At 36.7% G+C, this 19,138-nt stretch overlaps 1 protein-coding gene across 3 annotated transcripts; it reads left to right on the top strand.

Moving 5' to 3' along the window:
• The first annotated feature begins 2,696 nt into the window (after positions 1-2,696).
• On the top strand, positions 2,697-15,515 carry eno1a (enolase 1a, (alpha)). Of its 3 annotated transcripts, XM_079803531.1 has the most exons (13): positions 2,764-2,866; positions 4,574-4,668; positions 6,609-6,704; positions 8,919-8,977; positions 9,219-9,277; positions 9,626-9,695; positions 9,869-10,002; positions 11,158-11,380; positions 12,440-12,637; positions 13,836-14,037; positions 14,148-14,256; positions 14,344-14,402; positions 15,019-15,502. In XM_079803531.1, exons 6-13 carry the CDS (start codon positions 9,665-9,667, stop codon positions 15,080-15,082), a joined length of 1,020 nt encoding a protein of 339 aa, XP_079659657.1. In that variant the 5' UTR covers positions 2,764-2,866; positions 4,574-4,668; positions 6,609-6,704; positions 8,919-8,977; positions 9,219-9,277; positions 9,626-9,664; the 3' UTR covers positions 15,083-15,502. The 3 variants fall into 3 exon arrangements, with proteins under 3 accessions (XP_079659656.1, XP_079659655.1, XP_079659657.1); XM_079803530.1 differs by lacking the exon at positions 8,919-8,977 and having other exon boundaries at positions 2,697-2,866; positions 15,019-15,515; XM_079803529.1 differs by lacking the exon at positions 9,219-9,277 and having other exon boundaries at positions 2,738-2,866.
• The last annotated feature ends 3,623 nt before the right edge of the window (positions 15,516-19,138 follow it).

The following is a 19,138-nucleotide window of genomic DNA, read 5'->3' as shown; positions in this document are numbered from 1 at the left end:
CAAGCAAGGGCAGAGCTGCTTTGTATTTTCCAGAGAACAGAAACCTCTCAAGCAAACTCTCATCACTCAAATTTTTTCATGTCTTGAAAAACCAAACATCTGTGTCTTATACTGATTTAATATGTTTTACTTATGAATAAAGATGTATAACAAACGGTCGATGACAGCTGTCAAGACGTTTTTTCAAGTTGTTTTTACAGGAAAGCGGAGAAACTGGAAGATAAAATAATCGAGAGGCTGCAATGACAAACAATACATTAAACAGTGCTTTAAAAATATTATTATAAATCTAGCAATGGATATTGTGATATTTTTTATTTCAAAGCACTAAACCTTCAATTAATTGTACCAAAAATACTTAGCAGTAAAGTAAAGTTAATAAACTTTTCTCTGTTAATAAAGTAACAGTGGAAATATGAAATGTGTGTATTCTAAAGATGAAGTAAATCAAGGGTATACAAAAGTGTTTGGATGTCCCAACACTGTTATTTTAATTATCGGATGTGGGACCCTCTTCAAACAGGTCAGGAACTGATTAAATGAGGTACTCATGAGTGATGCAGGTCAAAGGTTACTTTGAAGACTTCAGAGTTTAGTAGCTGATAATGAAGTAAAGGTGGTCCAGTAAGTCATGTCAAGAGCTCTGCGTTAACTGCACATTACTCATAGAACTCTGTGAAAACATGTCAGGAGTTTGAGAAAACATGTTGTGATCAAGATGTACCTTTTACCTAAATACAAGCTGATATGAGGGGCAGAAATCCCGTGCTGTGAACTGGTTTTTGTCAGATCAAAAAGGTAAAAAAAACTCTGATCTTAATCTGACATTTTGGCTTTTTTATAGGCTATATGTAATTGTGACATGCTTTTAACATCAATGTTACTAAATCTAACTGAGCTGTATACATTTGTTGTGTTATATACGACATCAAAGCTGGCCCTTCCTAAATTAGAACAGAAAAAAATACCCCCTATAGCAAGGAGTAGGCTACAGGAAAATAAGGGTACAGTGATAAAGAGATAAAAATGTTGATGAACGCTGTGTCCTACTAAAGAGCATTAAAAGACATAAAAGATATTTTTAGAAATGGGCCAACATGATCGTTTGTCAGTTGCCTAATACATAATTGAAAGGAGAATTGAGAAAATGCTATTGCAGTATTGCAGCACTGATAAGACAACAGATGTTTTTGTTCTATTGCCTCAAGCCTGGTCAGTCTTCAGTGGTTTGAAATAAAAACTAAATTTCAATGTAAGATCTGTAACTCAGGGTAATGAGAGAATTGGTTAGGGATCTGAATACTAATGCAAGTAAATCTAGTCACAAATAATGGGACTACCAAACATAATGACAAGCTTCCAAATCCTTTAGACCTATACCTTTCAGAAAGTTGAGGCCAGTAAGATTCATCAGATAAATGAATACTTTTATTCAGCAAGGATGCATTAAATTGATCAAAAGTGACAATAAATACATTTATAATGTTACAAAGTATTTATATGCCTTTAAAAAAAAAAAAAAACTTTCTATTCATGGTTTCCACAAAACTACAACATTGATAATAAGAAGAAATGTTTCTTGAGCACCAAATAATCATAGGCTTACAATGATTTCTGAAGAATCATGTCACACTCAAGACTGGAATAATGATGCTAAAAATCTTTACCAAAAATAGAAACATTGTAATAACAGTTCACTATATTGCTGTTTTTTTTTATTTTTAAAAAAGAAATATGACCTACTCAACAAATTTTGAATAGTAGTGTAGATTTGAAAAACACTCATACAAAGTCTCCAAATTATAAACTGCTTGTGTTACTTTTGAAGTGCCTGTCCTATCAGCAGCCAGAAGATGGCGCAATAGTAGGTAATCTTGCTCAAGGTCATTCAATGTGTCAGGCTGCCATAGTTGAAGCTAGAAATCGCACAGCATCACTTGGTCCATCGTTTGCGTTTGATTTTACTACGAGAGTCTGGCTGTAAATTATAGGTTCATTCTTACATACTGTGCCATACATATATTATGATATGTTAGCCTACTGAATAAATAGCCTACATACAATAGAGAGTAATTATATAAATACACTTGAGAAAGAAACAAGTTGATTTTCTATTTTACAAAGATCATTGCTTTGACTAAGTCAAATAAAAAATTGAATAAAAAAGATCCCAGCTAGCCTATCAAATTAATTTTAGGAACATAGGCTATCATTTAAACAACACCCTTTACTTAAATTCAAATGATATATACAGACATTGTTTAAGAGATAGTGCCACCATCATCGTTAATATTATTAACAATATATATTTTGAAACTAGCGTGCAATCGAATGTACATAATTGTATAAATCACAATGTAAACTGAGCTCAAAATGACATAAAAGCTGCCATATCCAATCAGTCTGTCTTCACTCATGTGCACGCTCACTGTGACGCAGCACTGGAAGTAGGTGATGCCCTGCACGTACTCCACCAATGCACCAGTTTTCACCATAAAACACGAAAATACTCGATGGAAAAAGCTTCAAACACAGCATCCACTACTAATACCACCCATAACGTCAAGGGAATTGAATCCATAGCCTTTAGATATAATAAATAAAGGTTTTTAATCAATGAATGAACATTTCCGCATCCTTATTTGAAGGCGGAGTCTCGCCGGTTGAAAACGTGCCTTTTGCCATGCAATCTCTATAGCGTGCCGCGTGAGCCGCGTCTAACCAATCACAGCACGAGAAGCGCGCTCGCTCTGACCGCTTCCTGATGCTCAGCATTTAATAGTGCGCAGCTCCAGCAACCTCTGCCTTCTCTGCTCTGCACCACGGTCAACATTCGACTGCCCTTGCACTGTTTAGGCCAGATAAGGTAAGGTGAATACAGGGCTTTTGTTGTAACTTGTTCATTTTAGCAGTTAGAAACATTTGTCATGATTAATAAGATGTGCTAAATCAGTGGTCGTGACCGAGTAATGCAATGCTGAAGGTGATGCTGTGACGTCCTTAGAATCTCAGTATTCAGTCAGTGTTATCTCATTTTAACATTGCAACATTTATGTCACGCATATGTGAGTGGTTTTTAAGAAGGGATACAGTTGACTTAAACATGTTCATTCATGAAAAAAAAAATTTTCAGCTGGTCTAGAGCAAACTAAAAGGAGTCCCAGTTTGACATCGGATACTGGAAATGCTTGTGACTGGAGACATTGCTGTTATTTATTTTGTAGCAAATACATTTATTTTAGACTGAATGAAAAGTATTTAACTGTCAAAGTGACAGTGGGTAGTATTGTCACCACACCCATTTTGGTCCTTTATCATTTTTAAAGTCTTGAATTTGAAGCTTCATTTAATGCAGTACTCATTACCAGTCTGTTCAAATTGAGAGCAACGCATTCCCACTGCAGACAGGAGGCCGGTCACTTGTTACTGTCTGTCTCAGTTAACCCAACCCACTGTGTTGTGGCCAGTGGGAAGTTTCCACAGACATTTAAGGTGACAGGATTTTCCATTGGTCAATGAATGTGGATGTTTTTTGTTTGGTTTTATAAGTTAGCACACCATGACAGGGCAGGAGAGGAGGAGGAGGAGGAGGAGGAGGAGGAGGAGGAGGAAATGAGTCTTGTGATATTCATTTTCTTGCGACATCCTGGTCTGACAATGAAAATATGGGCTTTTGTTATATGAATTTTGTCTAGATGAGTAAATCCTTTGTTTGAGTGCACAAAAGGTTCAGAAAACATTATTTGAAAGAAGTCAGGTAATTAATTAATTTGTCCCAGATGAATTCAAACATTCAAAGGCATCATGCGTGAGAGGATTCGAGTGTTACTTAATATTTCCAAATGTCCAGTCCAGCAGGATTTTTAGGTGAACAGGTGCTGACAGCTGAAAGGCTCAGCTTTTCTTGGCTGGAGAGGGAAATAGTCAACTGCAAGTCTTAAAGTTAGTTTATTCCCCTGCTGTCTGTTGCTCATGTTGACTGTCAAAAGTGGGTGGATTACTCAGTTTGAACCTGTACATCTTCTGGTGACTGCATTAACTGAAACTCTGAAATCATAAAAAGTGTTAATGGATGCTGATGTAACATGGTGAAATGTAACAGTTCCTTCTTCATCTTTGACTCAGTTTGGAGCAATTGAGTAATTTTCTAGTGGGGAAATCACTATTAGGCCTTCAGTGGGATTAGCTATGAACAAATGTGCCATTTTTAAGTTATAATAAAGCAAAATTATTATATATATAAAAATATAATCTTATGAAATATTCTGTTTTGTCTAAATTAATTAAAGTATTGAAAACTGTGAAGTGAACTTAGCCATCACAACATTATAGTGTACATAATAAAAAATAAAAAAAAAAGGATATTTACTTTGGCTAATTATTATATTAAAATGTGTTATTAAAGTATTAGTTTTTTTAAAGATCAAGATGTAAATGTAAAAATAGGGGACATTTCTAAATTAGCTCAATATGGATCAATATGAACCAATATGGTACCAATATATTGAGCACCTCCAGTCTTATTGGTGTTATTTTGGGACCTCATGTTCTTAACATTTTCTTTTCTGTTTAGAAACTGCACCATGTCTATCCTGAAGATCCACGCTCGTGAAATCTTTGACTCCCGTGGAAACCCCACTGTGGAGGTTGATCTCTACACCAAGAAAGGTTTGTAGTAATCAAATTGTCAAACACTTTTAACATTTTGAGCGTTTAGCAGTGTGTTATTTGCCGCAATTTGTTTTTAAAATATTTAATATAATGATTAATTATATATGATCTGACCATTCTTTCAGGGTGTTTAATCCATTCATCCATTTTGCAAGGTTGCCATGTTGCAGCAAATATAAATATGGGACCAATTCAGAGCCCACAAACTGTCTCTTCAACCACTGTGCAGAACAGTCCATTACAAGTCCAACATCAATACAAAGTGACAGTAATTGACATTGTATGTGATGTTATTGGGGCGTAGAGTCTGAATGCAGTGGCGGTTTCACATGGGTGAGCTTCTAAATGCCTCTCTGCCTATTCAGGCCCTCATGTTGGTGTCCAATAGCTCAGAGTCGACATATCAGGTGGTAGGTGGTTATAAATAGTCAAAGTAAAACATACCACTTGTATTGCATTGCTACAGTATGGTGCTGCTTTGCACATGAACACAGAAAGTACATTTTAAATGGATGGTATATACATTATTATTCACATTTGGGATCAGCAAACATTTCAAATAAATTAATACTTAATTTAGCATGGATGCATTAAATTGATGAAAAGTGACAGTGGAGACTATTAATATTTTAAAATGTAATAATATTACATCAAATATATGCTGCCTTGGTGAGCATAAGAGACTTAGACCATCAATCTCATATTAATGTTTTGCTCATTCACAACAATGTTCAAGTATATACTTGATTTTACAACTTGCTTTTTGTCTAGTGCCCTGCACTCTAGTCTAACACAAGGCGGTGTCTTGGGCTCTAACACATGCCCAGAGTTTTAATTATGTTCAGTGAATGACCATTTTGAAAGATTGAGGCTGGCAAGTGAGCAAATATGTAGAATGTCTCTCCTGCCAGATTGAATTGAAGCGAGAGAGGGAGTTGGCATACCCTGCCAAGCTAGTATACATTTCACTGTGAAAGATGAAGGTGGTATTTTTTTAGGGACTAACGTGTAGAATGTATGTTCATCCTCTGCTAGCGTTCCTGTACTACCCTCTGTCCCAGATGTATGAAAACAAGTGGAGACAACTCACCCAGATCTAATGTGTCTGTGTGTATTTGAGCGCAGCTTAATGAATGGGTTTTGATTAAACAGTATGAGGTCGGGCTGGAAAAATACAGCCTAAAGTATAGCTTAGAGTTGTTTTAATAGTGCACAGGTTTTTTTTTTTTTTTGGAATTTGTCCCATTGGATTGGCAAAGTGCTTGATATGATAATGATTGGATCAGTGCATTAACACAGATATGATAAAAATCAAACCTAGTATGCATTATTCTACTCTGTTTTTTTTATTTTGGATGTTTAGATATTCTACCGTTGCTTGGTGGAAATGATTGGTTAGGTACAAAATCACTGGTTTCTGGTTAAGCTTTAAATCCGCTTTCATCTGCACGCTCTGGCAATCGACTCATGTTCACTCAGCAGAGCTGATTGAATATGGATGTGCAGATTTGCCACACTTGGAGTTGAAATGTGCCATCATGAAGTGCACGTGTGCCAACCTCAATCAGGGGTGCCCCTTTTTCTCAGTAGGTTACGTCACGAGGAAACCCCTTTGACAACACTTCCTACATTGGTGATAAAAAAATTCATGAGTTTCATGCTTTTTATCAATTCGTTTTGTTTTCCTTTAAAGATATACACGTATATCAATACATATAGGCGGTAGGAGGCGGAGTCAATACATATAGATTGTATACATTGTGATCATGTCGGATAAGCTGTTCTGCAGTGAGGAGATGTTTCCTTCCATTCCTTATATGGTACTTCAGTGGTTCTAGTAGGGAATTCTGGAAACAGATTTGAGTCAAATCAGCAAAGTTGTTTGTACATGTACATTGTATGAGGAAACATGTGAATAGTTATTTATTGTTCAACAGGTCTCTTCAGAGCTGCAGTGCCCAGTGGCGCATCTACCGGCATCTATGAAGCCCTTGAACTCCGCGACAATGACAAGACGCGTTATCTGGGCAAAGGTTTGTATTTTAGATATTCAGTTTGTACATGTAGTATTTCAAAGCATCTCTATCTTTTTATGAGATTTGTGAAATACAGTATAAAACATTTATTAAACTTTTAAACATTGTTGCATTGTTATTGTATTATAATAATAAATAATAAAAAATTTAATATACACAAAACTATTCAGTAAGAATGAAATTAATATTCATTCAGCAAGGATATATTAAATTGATCGAAAGTAACACATTTACAATGTTACAAAAGTTTCTCTATATTTCAAATAAATTCTGTTCTTTGAACTTTCTATTACTCAAAGAATCCAGAAAAAATTATATTGAGAATGTAATGTATACATTCTAAATTTTATTAAAATAGAAAATGGTTATTTTAATTTTTAATAGTATTTCACAATATTATTGTTTTTATTGTAATTTTATCAAATAAATCATAAGAGACTTTTCATAAAACAATGACAAATCTGTGTGCATATAAAATTCTAATTAAATGTTCTATGTAAAACCCATTTTGAATCATGCTTTATTTGTAATATTATACAAATATACAGTGGCGAAAATAATGATTTGATCCCCTGCTGGTTTTGCAAGTTTGTCCACTTACAAAAAAATGAAAGGTTTTTATGGTAGGTTTATTTTAATGGATGGAGACAGAATATCAACCAAAAAATCCCGAAAAAACACATCATATAAAGTTTATACATTTATTTGCATTTCAGTAAGTGAAATAAGTATTTGATCCCCAAGCAAAATAAGACTTCATACTTGATGGAGAAGGTAAGATGTTTCTTGCAGTTGGTCACCAGGTTTGTACACATCTCAGGAGGGATTTTGGTCCACTCCTCTTTACAGATCCTCTCTAAATCCTTAAGGTTTCTTGGCTGTCGCTTGTTAACTCAAAGTTTCAGCTTCCTCCACAGATTTTCTATAGAATTACGGTCTGGAGACTGGCTAGGCCACTCTATGACCTTAATGTGCTTCTTCTTTGCTGCCTTTACGGTATGTTTTGGGTCATTGTCATGCTGGAAGACCCATCCATAACCCATTTCAGTGTTCTGGCTGAGGGAAGGACATTCTCGTCCAAGATTTTACGGAGCATGGCCCCGTCCATCGGCCAAAGTCGTCCTATACCCTTAGCAGAGAAACAGCCCCAAAGCATAATGTTTCCACCTCCGTGGTTGACTGTAGGGATGGTGTTCTTGGGGTCATAGTCAATATTTCTCTCCCTCCAAACACGATGAGTTGAGTTGATGCCAAAGAGCCACAACACTTTCTCCTAGGCCTTCTCTGAATCATTTAGATGTCCGTTAACAAACTTCAGACGGACCTGTACATGTGCTTTCTTGAGCAGGGGACCTTCCGGGCACTACAAGATTTCAATCCATTGCGGCGTAGTGTGTTACTAATGGTTTGCTTGGTGACTGTGGTCCCAACCGCCTTGATATCATTAACAAGCTTCTCCCATGTAGTTCTGGACTGATCCCTCACCTTTCTCATGATCATCCTTACCCCATGAGGCGAGATCTTGCATGGAGCTCCAGACCGAGGGTGATTGATTGGTTATTTTGTATATCTTCCATTTCCAAATAATCACACCAAAAGCTGGGTCCTTCTCACCAAGCTTCTTTCTGATAGTCTTGTAGCCCATTCTAGACTTGTGCAGGTCTACAATCATGTTCCTGACATCCTTTGACAGCCATTTGCTCTTGCCCATGGTGATGGTATTATGTAGACAGGTATCTTTTATACACATAATGAGCTGACATTAGGAGTACTACTTAAAGTGACAGGACTAATGTGTTCCACATGGGCACATAACCAATCTGTGGGAGGCAGAATTCTTGCTGGTTGGTTGGGGATCAAATACTTATTTCACTCGATCAAAAGCTAATCAATGTATAACCTTTATGTAATGTGTTTTTTTCTGGATTTTTTGGTTAATATTCTGTCTCTGTCCGTCAAAATAAACCTGCCATAAAAATGATAGACCCTTCAATTCTTTGTAAGTGGGCAAACTTACAAAATCAGCAAGGGATCACATAATTATTTTCCTCACTGTGTAAATAATTTAATATGTATTTATTTATTATATATATATATTGATTGATTTCCGTGAAATATATAATTTTCCTCAGTTTTTTCAATGGTCTGTCCATCTGCACTTCCTCTTCTCTCATCCTCTTGTTTCTTCTGCCATCTTTTCTCCTCTGTCAGGGGTGAAAAGAGCTGTTAAATATGTAAATGAGTTCTTGGCCCCTGCTTTGTGTAATCAGGTAAATTAGCGTGTGTATTAACTGAAGTGAGGAACTTAACCCCTTTTGATATAGCACAGAAGCAGCATGAGCCTTTGAGTTTGCTTTGATGACTAACCTCGGCAGATATTTGTAGGTGATCACAGATGTTCTCATTGAGAGTACAGCACTTACCTGCTCTGTGATCATCTAGTCATGTCTGCTCTGCATGTTCATCCACTCCTTGGCCTGGGTCAGTGATGGTCTGCTTGTGTCCCTGCAGGTGTCTCAAAAGCTGTTGAGCATATCAATAAAACAATTGCACCTGCTCTGGTTAGCCAGGTAGGAATATTTGTTCTTTGACTAACATGATAATGTGTACTGTTGTTGAGCTGTGGTTATTCGTAATATGCAAGACAAGTACTGTAAGATTATTCGAGAGAATTAGATAAGTTTGGGACCATTATTTGAAGTGGTAAGTGTCTTGTTGTGAACACTAACTAACATTTGAAAGAATATTAGAATTTAGTCATTTTTAAAACCAGTTATAAAGATAAAGCCCTCCCCCTAATCTCACAATGCTGTGAATGCCATAACGTTGCATTTGTTCTATGCTAAATGACGTTTGTGTGAACATCACACTCCTTGAAAAATGATTGATATTGTCATTCATCTCTTGTGCTTAAACAGAGCGTTTCAGTCGTGGAGCAGGAGAAGATTGATCAGCTGATGCTTGATATGGATGGCACAGACAACAAGTGTAAGCATATTAATATGATTAAGTGTTTTGTTCTTTTTCAATTCCTTTAGTTGCCATAACAGAATGTATTTACAATTTGAAACTGTTATTTATCACAGCTCTTCATGCTGGTTTATAAAGATTTTGAAATATGCATCCATTATTTTAATGAATGTGCTCACTTGAATCCACAGCAAAGTTTGGTGCTAATGCCATCCTGGGCGTTTCCCTGGCTGTGTGCAAGGCTGGTGCTGCAGAGAAGGGCGTCCCCCTCTACCGCCACATTGCAGACCTCGCTGGCAACTCTGAAGTCATTCTCCCAGTCCCTGTACGTGCTCCGAAGAATAAACAGAATAATTATTAGCCTGTCCTGATGGACATTACAATGTTTTGATAATTTTATATCCACCTATTTTATGCAAATTTTGGGAAATAAACCAAAAGGGAAACCCATTTACTGATAAATTCCTAGATGCCCATCTAATAAAAACAAGTAATGTGACTGATTAACATTTCATCAGAGTATGTGTCTGCACCCTCTAAACCACTAATAAGTTATTACTAGCTACTAGCTATGTTTCCATCTACCTAATTTTATGCACATTTTGGGATATCGCTTAAAAAATGCTGGATGGAAATGCATAAATTCTAAACATGTGCATAGACTACAATGACTTTGACTTTGCCTCAAAAATGGATGTGATTGGATAACTGGACTAGCCAGCGGATAAGTTTCATTGAACAATGCACAGCATCTAAAATGTTTTTTTAGTTATTCTGAAATGCCTGAGCCAAACTCTGTCATCAGAATGATTTGGTATAATGACCTCCCAGATCTCAAATGATTGCATTTCCAAACACCACCATCCGAACAAGAGAACATTACTTGCATCTCAGAGAGGATTTCATCTGTGCAGCGCAAGTCATTTATTATGATGTAGGGAAAAAGAGCCCCAGTGGCTTCCCCAACTTCCTTTTTTATTACAGATATTTTGCACCAATTTCCCAGGAATGTTCTCTTGAACACATGGGATGGATGCGCTGCTTTTTTCGCAACTGCGATTTTGTAATTTTTACCGTTTTCCGCACAAGTTAAATATGCAACTTTGGATGGAAACATAGCTACTTTCAATTAAAGACCCACATATTTTCTGAAATTCAGAAATTCCTTTTCTATTTTCCACTATTTTGTTACGCTTTGTAACGCTACTTTAGCAACAAATTGTTGCTATTTATTTATTTATTTAAATTCAGCATAGATGGAAACATGGCTAAAATTCTATTTTGCTTTAGTTGAAATACATTGTGAATCTCCAGGCGTTATATTTGTAAATATTTATAAATGTCAGCTTATGTCAGACAAAAATGCTGAAATGGTGCATGCTTAATTGTTCTGGTTTGGAATAAAACTCGTATGTAACCATAAACATTACTGAAGTATGCAAACTTTGGCACAATATAAATTGACTGTCTGTTTTCAAAGGCCTTCAACGTTATCAACGGCGGCTCCCACGCCGGCAACAAGCTGGCCATGCAGGAGTTCATGATCCTGCCCATCGGTGCCAGCAACTTCAAAGAAGCCATGCGCATTGGTGCTGAGGTCTATCACAACCTGAAGAATGTCATCAAGGAGAAGTACGGCCAAGATGCCACCAATGTGGGCGATGAAGGTGGCTTCGCCCCCAACATCCTTGAGAACAAAGAAGGTGAGATTCTGGAATTTCATGAGGGAGTCTAGAACTGGAATTCCTAGAAATGTTTATGGAGCAGATTTTTAAGAATGTAAATACTCCAGTACTGTGTATTGATGTAAAAGAACTCGTATTTTTTCACAGAACACCACCATAAATATAAAACATAATCATGGTATAACAAATTTGGGGAGTTAAAGGTAACAATATGAGAGATGACATACATTTATAATCAATTCATCCTGTTAGCCTATAGCAAGAAAACTAGTACAGATAAGTACTGATAAACAATATGTTATAAGATATACTGATTGTAGATGACACAGAGATAACTCAAGGAGTCAGAGATTACTGTTATCTAGATTATAGATTAGTGAGTTTACAAACATGACCATTTGAACAACATCTTTGAGTTACTGTGATTCATTACCTAAACTTCAAAACTAATTTCTTTCCATCAAAAAACAAATGGTTTTCATTTTAAGATCTGGTGCATTGGTAAAATTGAATTGAAACTAGTGAGTTCTGCAGCTGTGGCCCAGTCTCGAGGGAATTCTGGGAATGCTCATGAACTCTGTGCTGCATGCAGTCACAGTCATAACATCTGCCGATTTAAGAGAAAAATAATGTAGAGGTCTTCACATCTAACTGGTTTACTTGCTCTTTAAATGTTTTAATATTTATCCTCTTCTTTACCCATATTATTTGTTGCATCAGTGTTAATTTAGTTGTCTTAAAATATTAGTCCGGAATCCAAAAGTTGCTGTAGGTTAAAAGCTTATGCGTTATAACCATGAAATATATCCTCAAGATGCATTTAAGTTTAGATAAAGTACAAATCGGTGCCATTTTTTTGATGTCGCTAATATAAGCAATTGAAATTATTAATGATTTGTTATGAGTACTTACAGCTACATATGGGCATTTGACATTAACCACCCTTGGGAGTTATGTAGTTTTTATGACTGTATGAGAAACCTAAAACATACACTTTGCTTTACACATTCATATAACATTTGAACCTAAAAGTTTGCTGTTAATTGTGGTAAAGCGTAAATTACAAATATTTTTCAGCTCTGGAGCTGCTGAAGAATGCCATTGGCAAAGCTGGCTACACCGACAAAATTGTGATCGGCATGGATGTGGCCGCCTCTGAGTTCTACAAGGGTGGCAAGTACGACTTGGACTTCAAATCACCTGATGACCCCAGCCGTTATATCAGCCCTGACCAGCTGGCTGACATCTACAGGAGCTTTGTTAAGGATTATCCTGGTCAGTTGCCCTGATCTTTAGTGATACTATGTGTGAGTGTGTGTGATACTCTACTGTGATCCTCAGCTGGCCAGTGACAACTGCTTAGTGCAGATCGGATGTCAGAGCATCTAAAGAGACAAATTGTGATAAATTAGTATAGATTAACATTAACCAAGTTTAATAAATAAAAATAGTCATTGTGATTTAAGGATCTTGCATTAACTTGGTAAATCTTATTGTAAAGTGTTGCCAAAAACACACTTTTTACTTGCCTAAGTATGTTTACCCAAACACACATTCCTCCCTCATGTGTGTTGGGTATCTTTAGATCACCTAAAAAAAGACCCAGGTCTTTGAAGAGATCCAGCAGTGAATGATACAGACAGGGGTGATTTACCCCCCTTGAGGCCAGTTCCCTAGGTAGTAAGTTAACAGGATACAGTGTATATATAAACTATATATAGTGTTTTACCTGTAGTCGGCCTATATTTATTAAACAATTTTATTGCAGGGTACACTGGTGTTCGAAAGTAAAAGGATTGATCAAAAGTGACAGTAAAACATAATGTTTCAAACAAAATCTATACAAAATGTTTTTCTTTTAAACTATCTGTTCTTCAAAGAAAGCTGAAAAAAAAAATCCACAAATATACTATGCAGCACAACTGTTTTCAAAATTGATAATAATAAATGTTACTTGAGAAAATTATATTACGAAATAAGTTTTGATAATATTTCACACCATTACTGTTTTTACTGTATTATTGATGATGCAGCTTAAGCTTAAGTGGTTTGTCACCATTTCAAAATGTCAGTAGTTAATACCACTATCAGTAAAATTTCATGATTCTTTATACCAGTTTTACAAAACCGCAAAAACTTATTGGACAATCCTTTATATAAAAAGTAACATGACTATTGATGTATTTAAAAATAATGGCTTTAATTATTAAAAAGAAACATAAATATTGATGTATTAAAAATAATGGTTTTAATTATTTTGAAAATATTTTGAATTAAACATTGCACATATCTCTTTAGTTGCATTTACACAGCAAGCCTAATAGAGCCAATATTTTGCTAACTCAAAAAAAAAACTCATTTATTTCCGCCTGTTTACATTTCCAAACCTGTATGTAGATTGTGTGGTTGATATGTGCCAGGTGGTCACTTCAGCTCCAGCCCACATCAATAAAGTCTCATCTTTGCTTCTCAGTGGTCTCCATTGAGGATCCATTTGACCAGGATGACTGGGAGGCCTGGACCAACTTCACTGCCAGCACTAACATCCAGGTGGTGGGTGATGACCTCACAGTGACCAACCCCAAGCGCATCTCCAAAGCTGTGTCTGATAAGGCCTGCAACTGCCTGCTGCTCAAAGTCAACCAGATTGGCTCAGTCACTGAGTCCCTTCAGGCGTGAGTGTTTCTGATATCTCACACGATGGTTGTGATTCTTCTTAACTACAATTTACTAAAATACTTTTGGTCTTGTTTGTAATGTGTTTTGTTTGTTTTCCTTCGTTTAGCTGCAAGATGGCCCAGTCTAATGGATGGGGTGTAATGGTCAGCCATCGTTCTGGTGAGACAGAGGACACCTTCATTGCTGACCTTGTGGTCGGACTCTGCACTGGCCAGGTACATGGCTTGTCAGACACCTTCTTATCTATGGCCGACCAATGCTCTATATGGGATCACAAAGTAAATTGTCTTTTTCCCCTTCAGATCAAGACTGGTGCTCCCTGCCGGTCTGAGCGCCTGGCCAAGTACAATCAGCTGCTGAGGTGAGCTTTTGCATTTATGGATCAATATTGAACTCTTAAATGGGCTCTGATTGCATACTTGATTCTGATTGGTCAATTCAAATATTTTTGCATAACAACTGTACAGTGTATTTGACTATTGTCCCTAGCAACCAAATGCCTGCTAGTTTTATGTCTTTTATCGCACTCAACTGTGTTTGTTCTCATTAAATACACTACCTTTCAAAAAATCCTTTTTTTTTTTTTTTTTTTTTTAAATACTTTTATTCAATACGGATTCATTAAATTGACAAAAAGTGACAGTAAAGACATTTATAATGTTAAAAAATAATTCAGAATAATATCTCAAATAAATGCTGTTTTTTTTTTTTTTTACTTTCTATTTATGGTGTCCACAAAAATATTAATCTGTACAACTGTTTTCAACATTGATAAGAAAATCAGCATATTAGAATTTAAAAACTTTTGAATGGCAGTGTAAGTATATTTACTAAAGCTCCATTAGAGATGAGAGATTTCTTTTTTCTGCATAGTTTTGTCTTACTAATCATTACAACTATACTAAATAGCGTTAAGTCCCAGTCTGTAAACTGAGTGACGTTCCAAGATTGATTCTGATAATGTATGACATCTGCAGGATTGAGGAGGAGCTTGGTGACAAGGCTCGTTTCGCTGGCAAGAACTTCAGGAAGCCCATCTGAAGCGACGGCGCGTCATCGGTCTTAGTGTGCTCGTCGTGCTTACTCTCCCACACATAACGCCACGCAAAGCCAGCTCCAGTAGAATGGAGACTAGATGGAAAAGCAGTGAATTCAAAGGTCCAGATCTGTAGTCTATGGCACACTACACTGCTCACCATAACAGGCCCTGCCCCCATCCCCATCTATGCTTGGGTATCCAAATAGCATCAGTCCTTTAGTTGTGTCTGTGTTGTGTGAAAGATCTTTGTTTAGCTTCTTGTGAGTTTTAGTGATTCTGATGCTCCACTGAGTATTTTAAGAAAGAGCAAAAGCTGTTCACTGTGCTGCAGTGTGCAGCATGAGTATGTGTATTGTGTTGCTTTTGAGAAGTGTTAGTTCTATATGCGTGGCATAACAAATAAATTATCTCTATTAAAATGGAAGTGTGTGGGTGAAGTTTATATTTATTTATTAAATATAATTTTATATATATATATATATATATATATATATATATATATATATATATACAAAAAAATTTAAATATATACATTTTATAATTTACAATTTTATATATTTTTGTGTGTGTAAGGTTAAAAGCTTATGTATACACACCGTAAAAATTGTAAAATAAAAATTGTTGGCTAAATTTGGACTAAATCCATTACACCTATTAAAGCATGTACATGATCAGTTCATACAATAAAATATAAATGTATTACTAAAAATAAAAGTATATACTGAAAGTGAATTGAAAAGCCCTTTCAAACCCATTAGTAGAGGGTGAGGCTATGTCTAACTGCAGAGATCAGTCTCCCCTCTTGCTTTCAGAAAAACACAATTTAGTGTTCAATAGGTCATCCTGAATAGAAAGTGTTTTCTGACAATCTAGTAACATTTGAGCTCTTCGCCCAGTAAAACTAAAAGCCCTGTTAAGTTGGGTTTGAAAGAACAGGTCAGAAAGGCAACGATGGGTACAGGATATGAGCACGAGTGCCAGGTTACCAGGTTAATGCTGCCACAGTCATGGAAAACATGAAAATATCAGGGAATCTTACCAGTTTTTTTCAGGCCTGTAAAAGTCAAATAAAAAAGGGTTGAGACCGTTTCTGCAGTGAATATATCAATAAAATGTTACAGAAAAGTCATGGGAATTCATTTAAAGTTCTTTTTCATCAACATTAAGCAAGTATTTTCAAAGATCAACAATGAAATGAACTTTCTGCTTCATTTATAAACATTTATGACAAATAGGCCTACATATTTATTCCAATATCCATTTCAGCCTAACGTTAGTTCTTTACAGACGCCTGAGAAAGGTTCATTTGTTCTTAACTATGTTAAGTGTCACTAAACATATCTCACTTCTTTACCCACAATGAGCAAACAAGATACGACAGTAATATGAGACAAACCCTGGAGCAGCAAAGGCAGAAGAGAGCAGCTCTCGGTAGCGCCACCCAGTGGTTGTATGTATCATAACTCCGTGCAATCAGTAACCAGTATGCTGCCGAGTGACCGGGCTAACATACTGTGCACTTGAGCTCGGAATCGCCCTTTCCTGTTTCCACGAGTGACTTGATTTTGTCTTGAGGCGATTCTGCTCTTTCTGTATACATGTATTAATTCAAATATTTAAAAAAAGAAAGTTTCTTTAGTGTTTAGTTCTTCCACTGAGACTGTGTAGAGATGGTGTGCTGTTCCACACTGCCCTCTGCTGTTGTTTTAGTGTAATGCGCAATCTTGGCCAATGTCGCTTATTTTTTTTCCTTTGCTGCCATGCGAGTCCAAAAAAAAACTGCTGAAAAAGCATTTATCTGTTTCTCCCAAAAATGTGGGGGTTTTTTTGTTGTTTTTTAAGAAAATGCTCCTCTGTTTTTGATATAACTGCCCTTTTAACGCAATTTTACTACTAGACTATTTTACTGATTAAACCAGCAGCCAATTTTATAAACATACTGAAAGTAAAATTCACTAATACACATTATGATGATCTTTAAGTAGGCTATGTCTACATATTAATATACAAATTCACTAGCAACATGGTTGGTTATTCGTATTTTGCTTTGACTATTTGTAAAAATGAAAAAATAAAAAGCCCCTGCATGCTCTGGTATGATGAAAGGACATGGCGTGGGATTTAAATGCACTGTGATTAATTATTAGGGCTTATCATTTTAGGTGATTGTGAATGTATTAAATTAATAATTCCCATCTGTTGGCTATAGTAGGCTAGCCTATATGCGCTTGCATAGACTATTTACTTCTGTTTACTGGGAGCATGAATCCACCCACAATTCGATAACAATCAACTCACACCGTGCTTTATAGTCTTCTGTAATCCAGATCCTCATTATTTCAATCCTTAAAACTTCCACAACACACTAACCCATAGGCTACCTTCATTCAGTGCTGTCAGTTCTTTAAAAAAAAACAGGGAATTTGCCAGATTAAAGTTGCCGTAAAACCTGTAATGTACATTATACCTTGACGCACAGTATGTAAGGGATTACTAATAGCAGAGTTTCAGATGAGCTGCCAAGACAAGGTAGCACGACAGTGGAAATGAGATTCAGGCCATCTGTCTTGTGCTGGCAGGAATGATGGAGGTAAGGTATTCTGTATCAAGAGCATGCATATTTCAAATTACAAAGGGAAGGGGAGGTGTGCTGTTTTTTCTTTCTTGAACAAAACCCGTCTCTTAACCGCACTTGTACGTTTGGCTTTGTCTCTCTGATTACAGACACCTCCTGAATCCACTTTCCTTTCTCGCCCTCTCCCGCGAATCAATCACGGCGTGCTCCTTCTCCGCCAATCAAGGCCCTTGGACAAAATTCTCTCTCTCTTCCCCCATTTTTATTGTTCATTCAGCCTGTCATGTCACAATAGAATAACAAGCCATCCGTTTCCCGCACAATATCTCGGCGCGAGCCTCTTGATACCTTTATCATAATGAGAGGAGAAAACAGCCAGCTGTGATCATTACACCGTAACACAAAACAGTTAGACTTCAGTCTGTTTTTTTTTCTCCAGCACTATGGTGCCACGGCATGTCCATTTATCATTTTCCCAGTTTCCTTTTCTTTGTTAGACAATGCTGCACTTAATATAGCAGGTGGAAACACCCACAGCCCATGAAATCTTATCTATGAATCAAAAACTAAGAAAATGGCTATCTAATGGCTCAAAGGGTACCTATATTCTTAATGAGTTGTTGACATAATAAATATGCCAATTAATAATTATATACTTGTATATTTATACTAGATTCGATAAGATTTGTTGTGTTGACTAAAGAATATATTGGGAATTTGGGACGTCTGCCTTTACATGTAGGCCTACTCAACAACAAAAAAAAAGGTTCTATATGGCACCAAAAATGGTTCTTGGCTCAATCATAGGGGAACCTTTTTAAGTGCTATATAGTGGTATATTTTGGTGCTTCTTCAGCAGTTCTTCAGAGGTTCTTCACCGGTTCTTTGACTAGGGTGCTATATAGCACAGCTATACAGAACATGTTGAGATATGGTGCTATAGCACCAAAAGTGGTTCCTCTATGATTACGACTCTTTTTTTTTTTAGAGTGTGCACATGAACTTTAATGACCTCCCATTCTTAATCGATAGGGTTTAATATGGAGTTGGTCCACCTTTTGCAGCTATAACAGATTCATCTCTTCTGGGAAGGCTTTCCACAAGGTTTAGGAGTGTGTTTATGGGAATTGACCATTCTCCTAGCAGCGCATTTGTGGGGTCATGTTGAGGATGTTGGACGAAAAGTCCTGGCTCGCAGTCTCTGCTCCAATTCAGCCCAAAGGTGTTCTATCGGGTTGAGGTCAGGACTCTGTGCAGGCAAATCAAGTTCCTCTACACCAAACTCGCTTATCCATGTCTTTATAGACTTTGCTTTGTGCACTGGTGCGCAAAAACAGGAAGGGGCCATCCCCAAACTGTTCCCACAAAGTTGGGAGCATGAAATTGTCCAAATGTCTGGGGATGCTGAAGCATTAAGAGTTCCTTTCACTGGAACTAAGGGGCCAAGCCCAACCCCTGAAAAACAACCCCACGTCATAATCCC

Source organism: Gobio gobio (assembly GCF_949357685.1).
Source record: "Gobio gobio genome assembly, chromosome: 21".
Classification (NCBI taxonomy): Eukaryota; Metazoa; Chordata; class Actinopteri; order Cypriniformes; family Gobionidae; genus Gobio; species Gobio gobio.
This window is presented reverse-complemented; position numbering and strand designations above follow the sequence as displayed.

Coding starts and splice junctions, on each gene's coding strand:
- eno1a (XM_079803530.1), top strand. CDS start 4,584: ATGTCTATCCTGAAGATCCACGCTCGTGAAATCTTTGACTCCCGTGGA. Junction 10,003..11,157: donor AAGTCATTCTCCCAGTCCCT/GTACGTGCTCCG, acceptor CTGTTTTCAAAG/GCCTTCAACGTTATCAACGG. Junction 14,257..14,343: donor TCGGACTCTGCACTGGCCAG/GTACATGGCTTG, acceptor TTTCCCCTTCAG/ATCAAGACTGGTGCTCCCTG.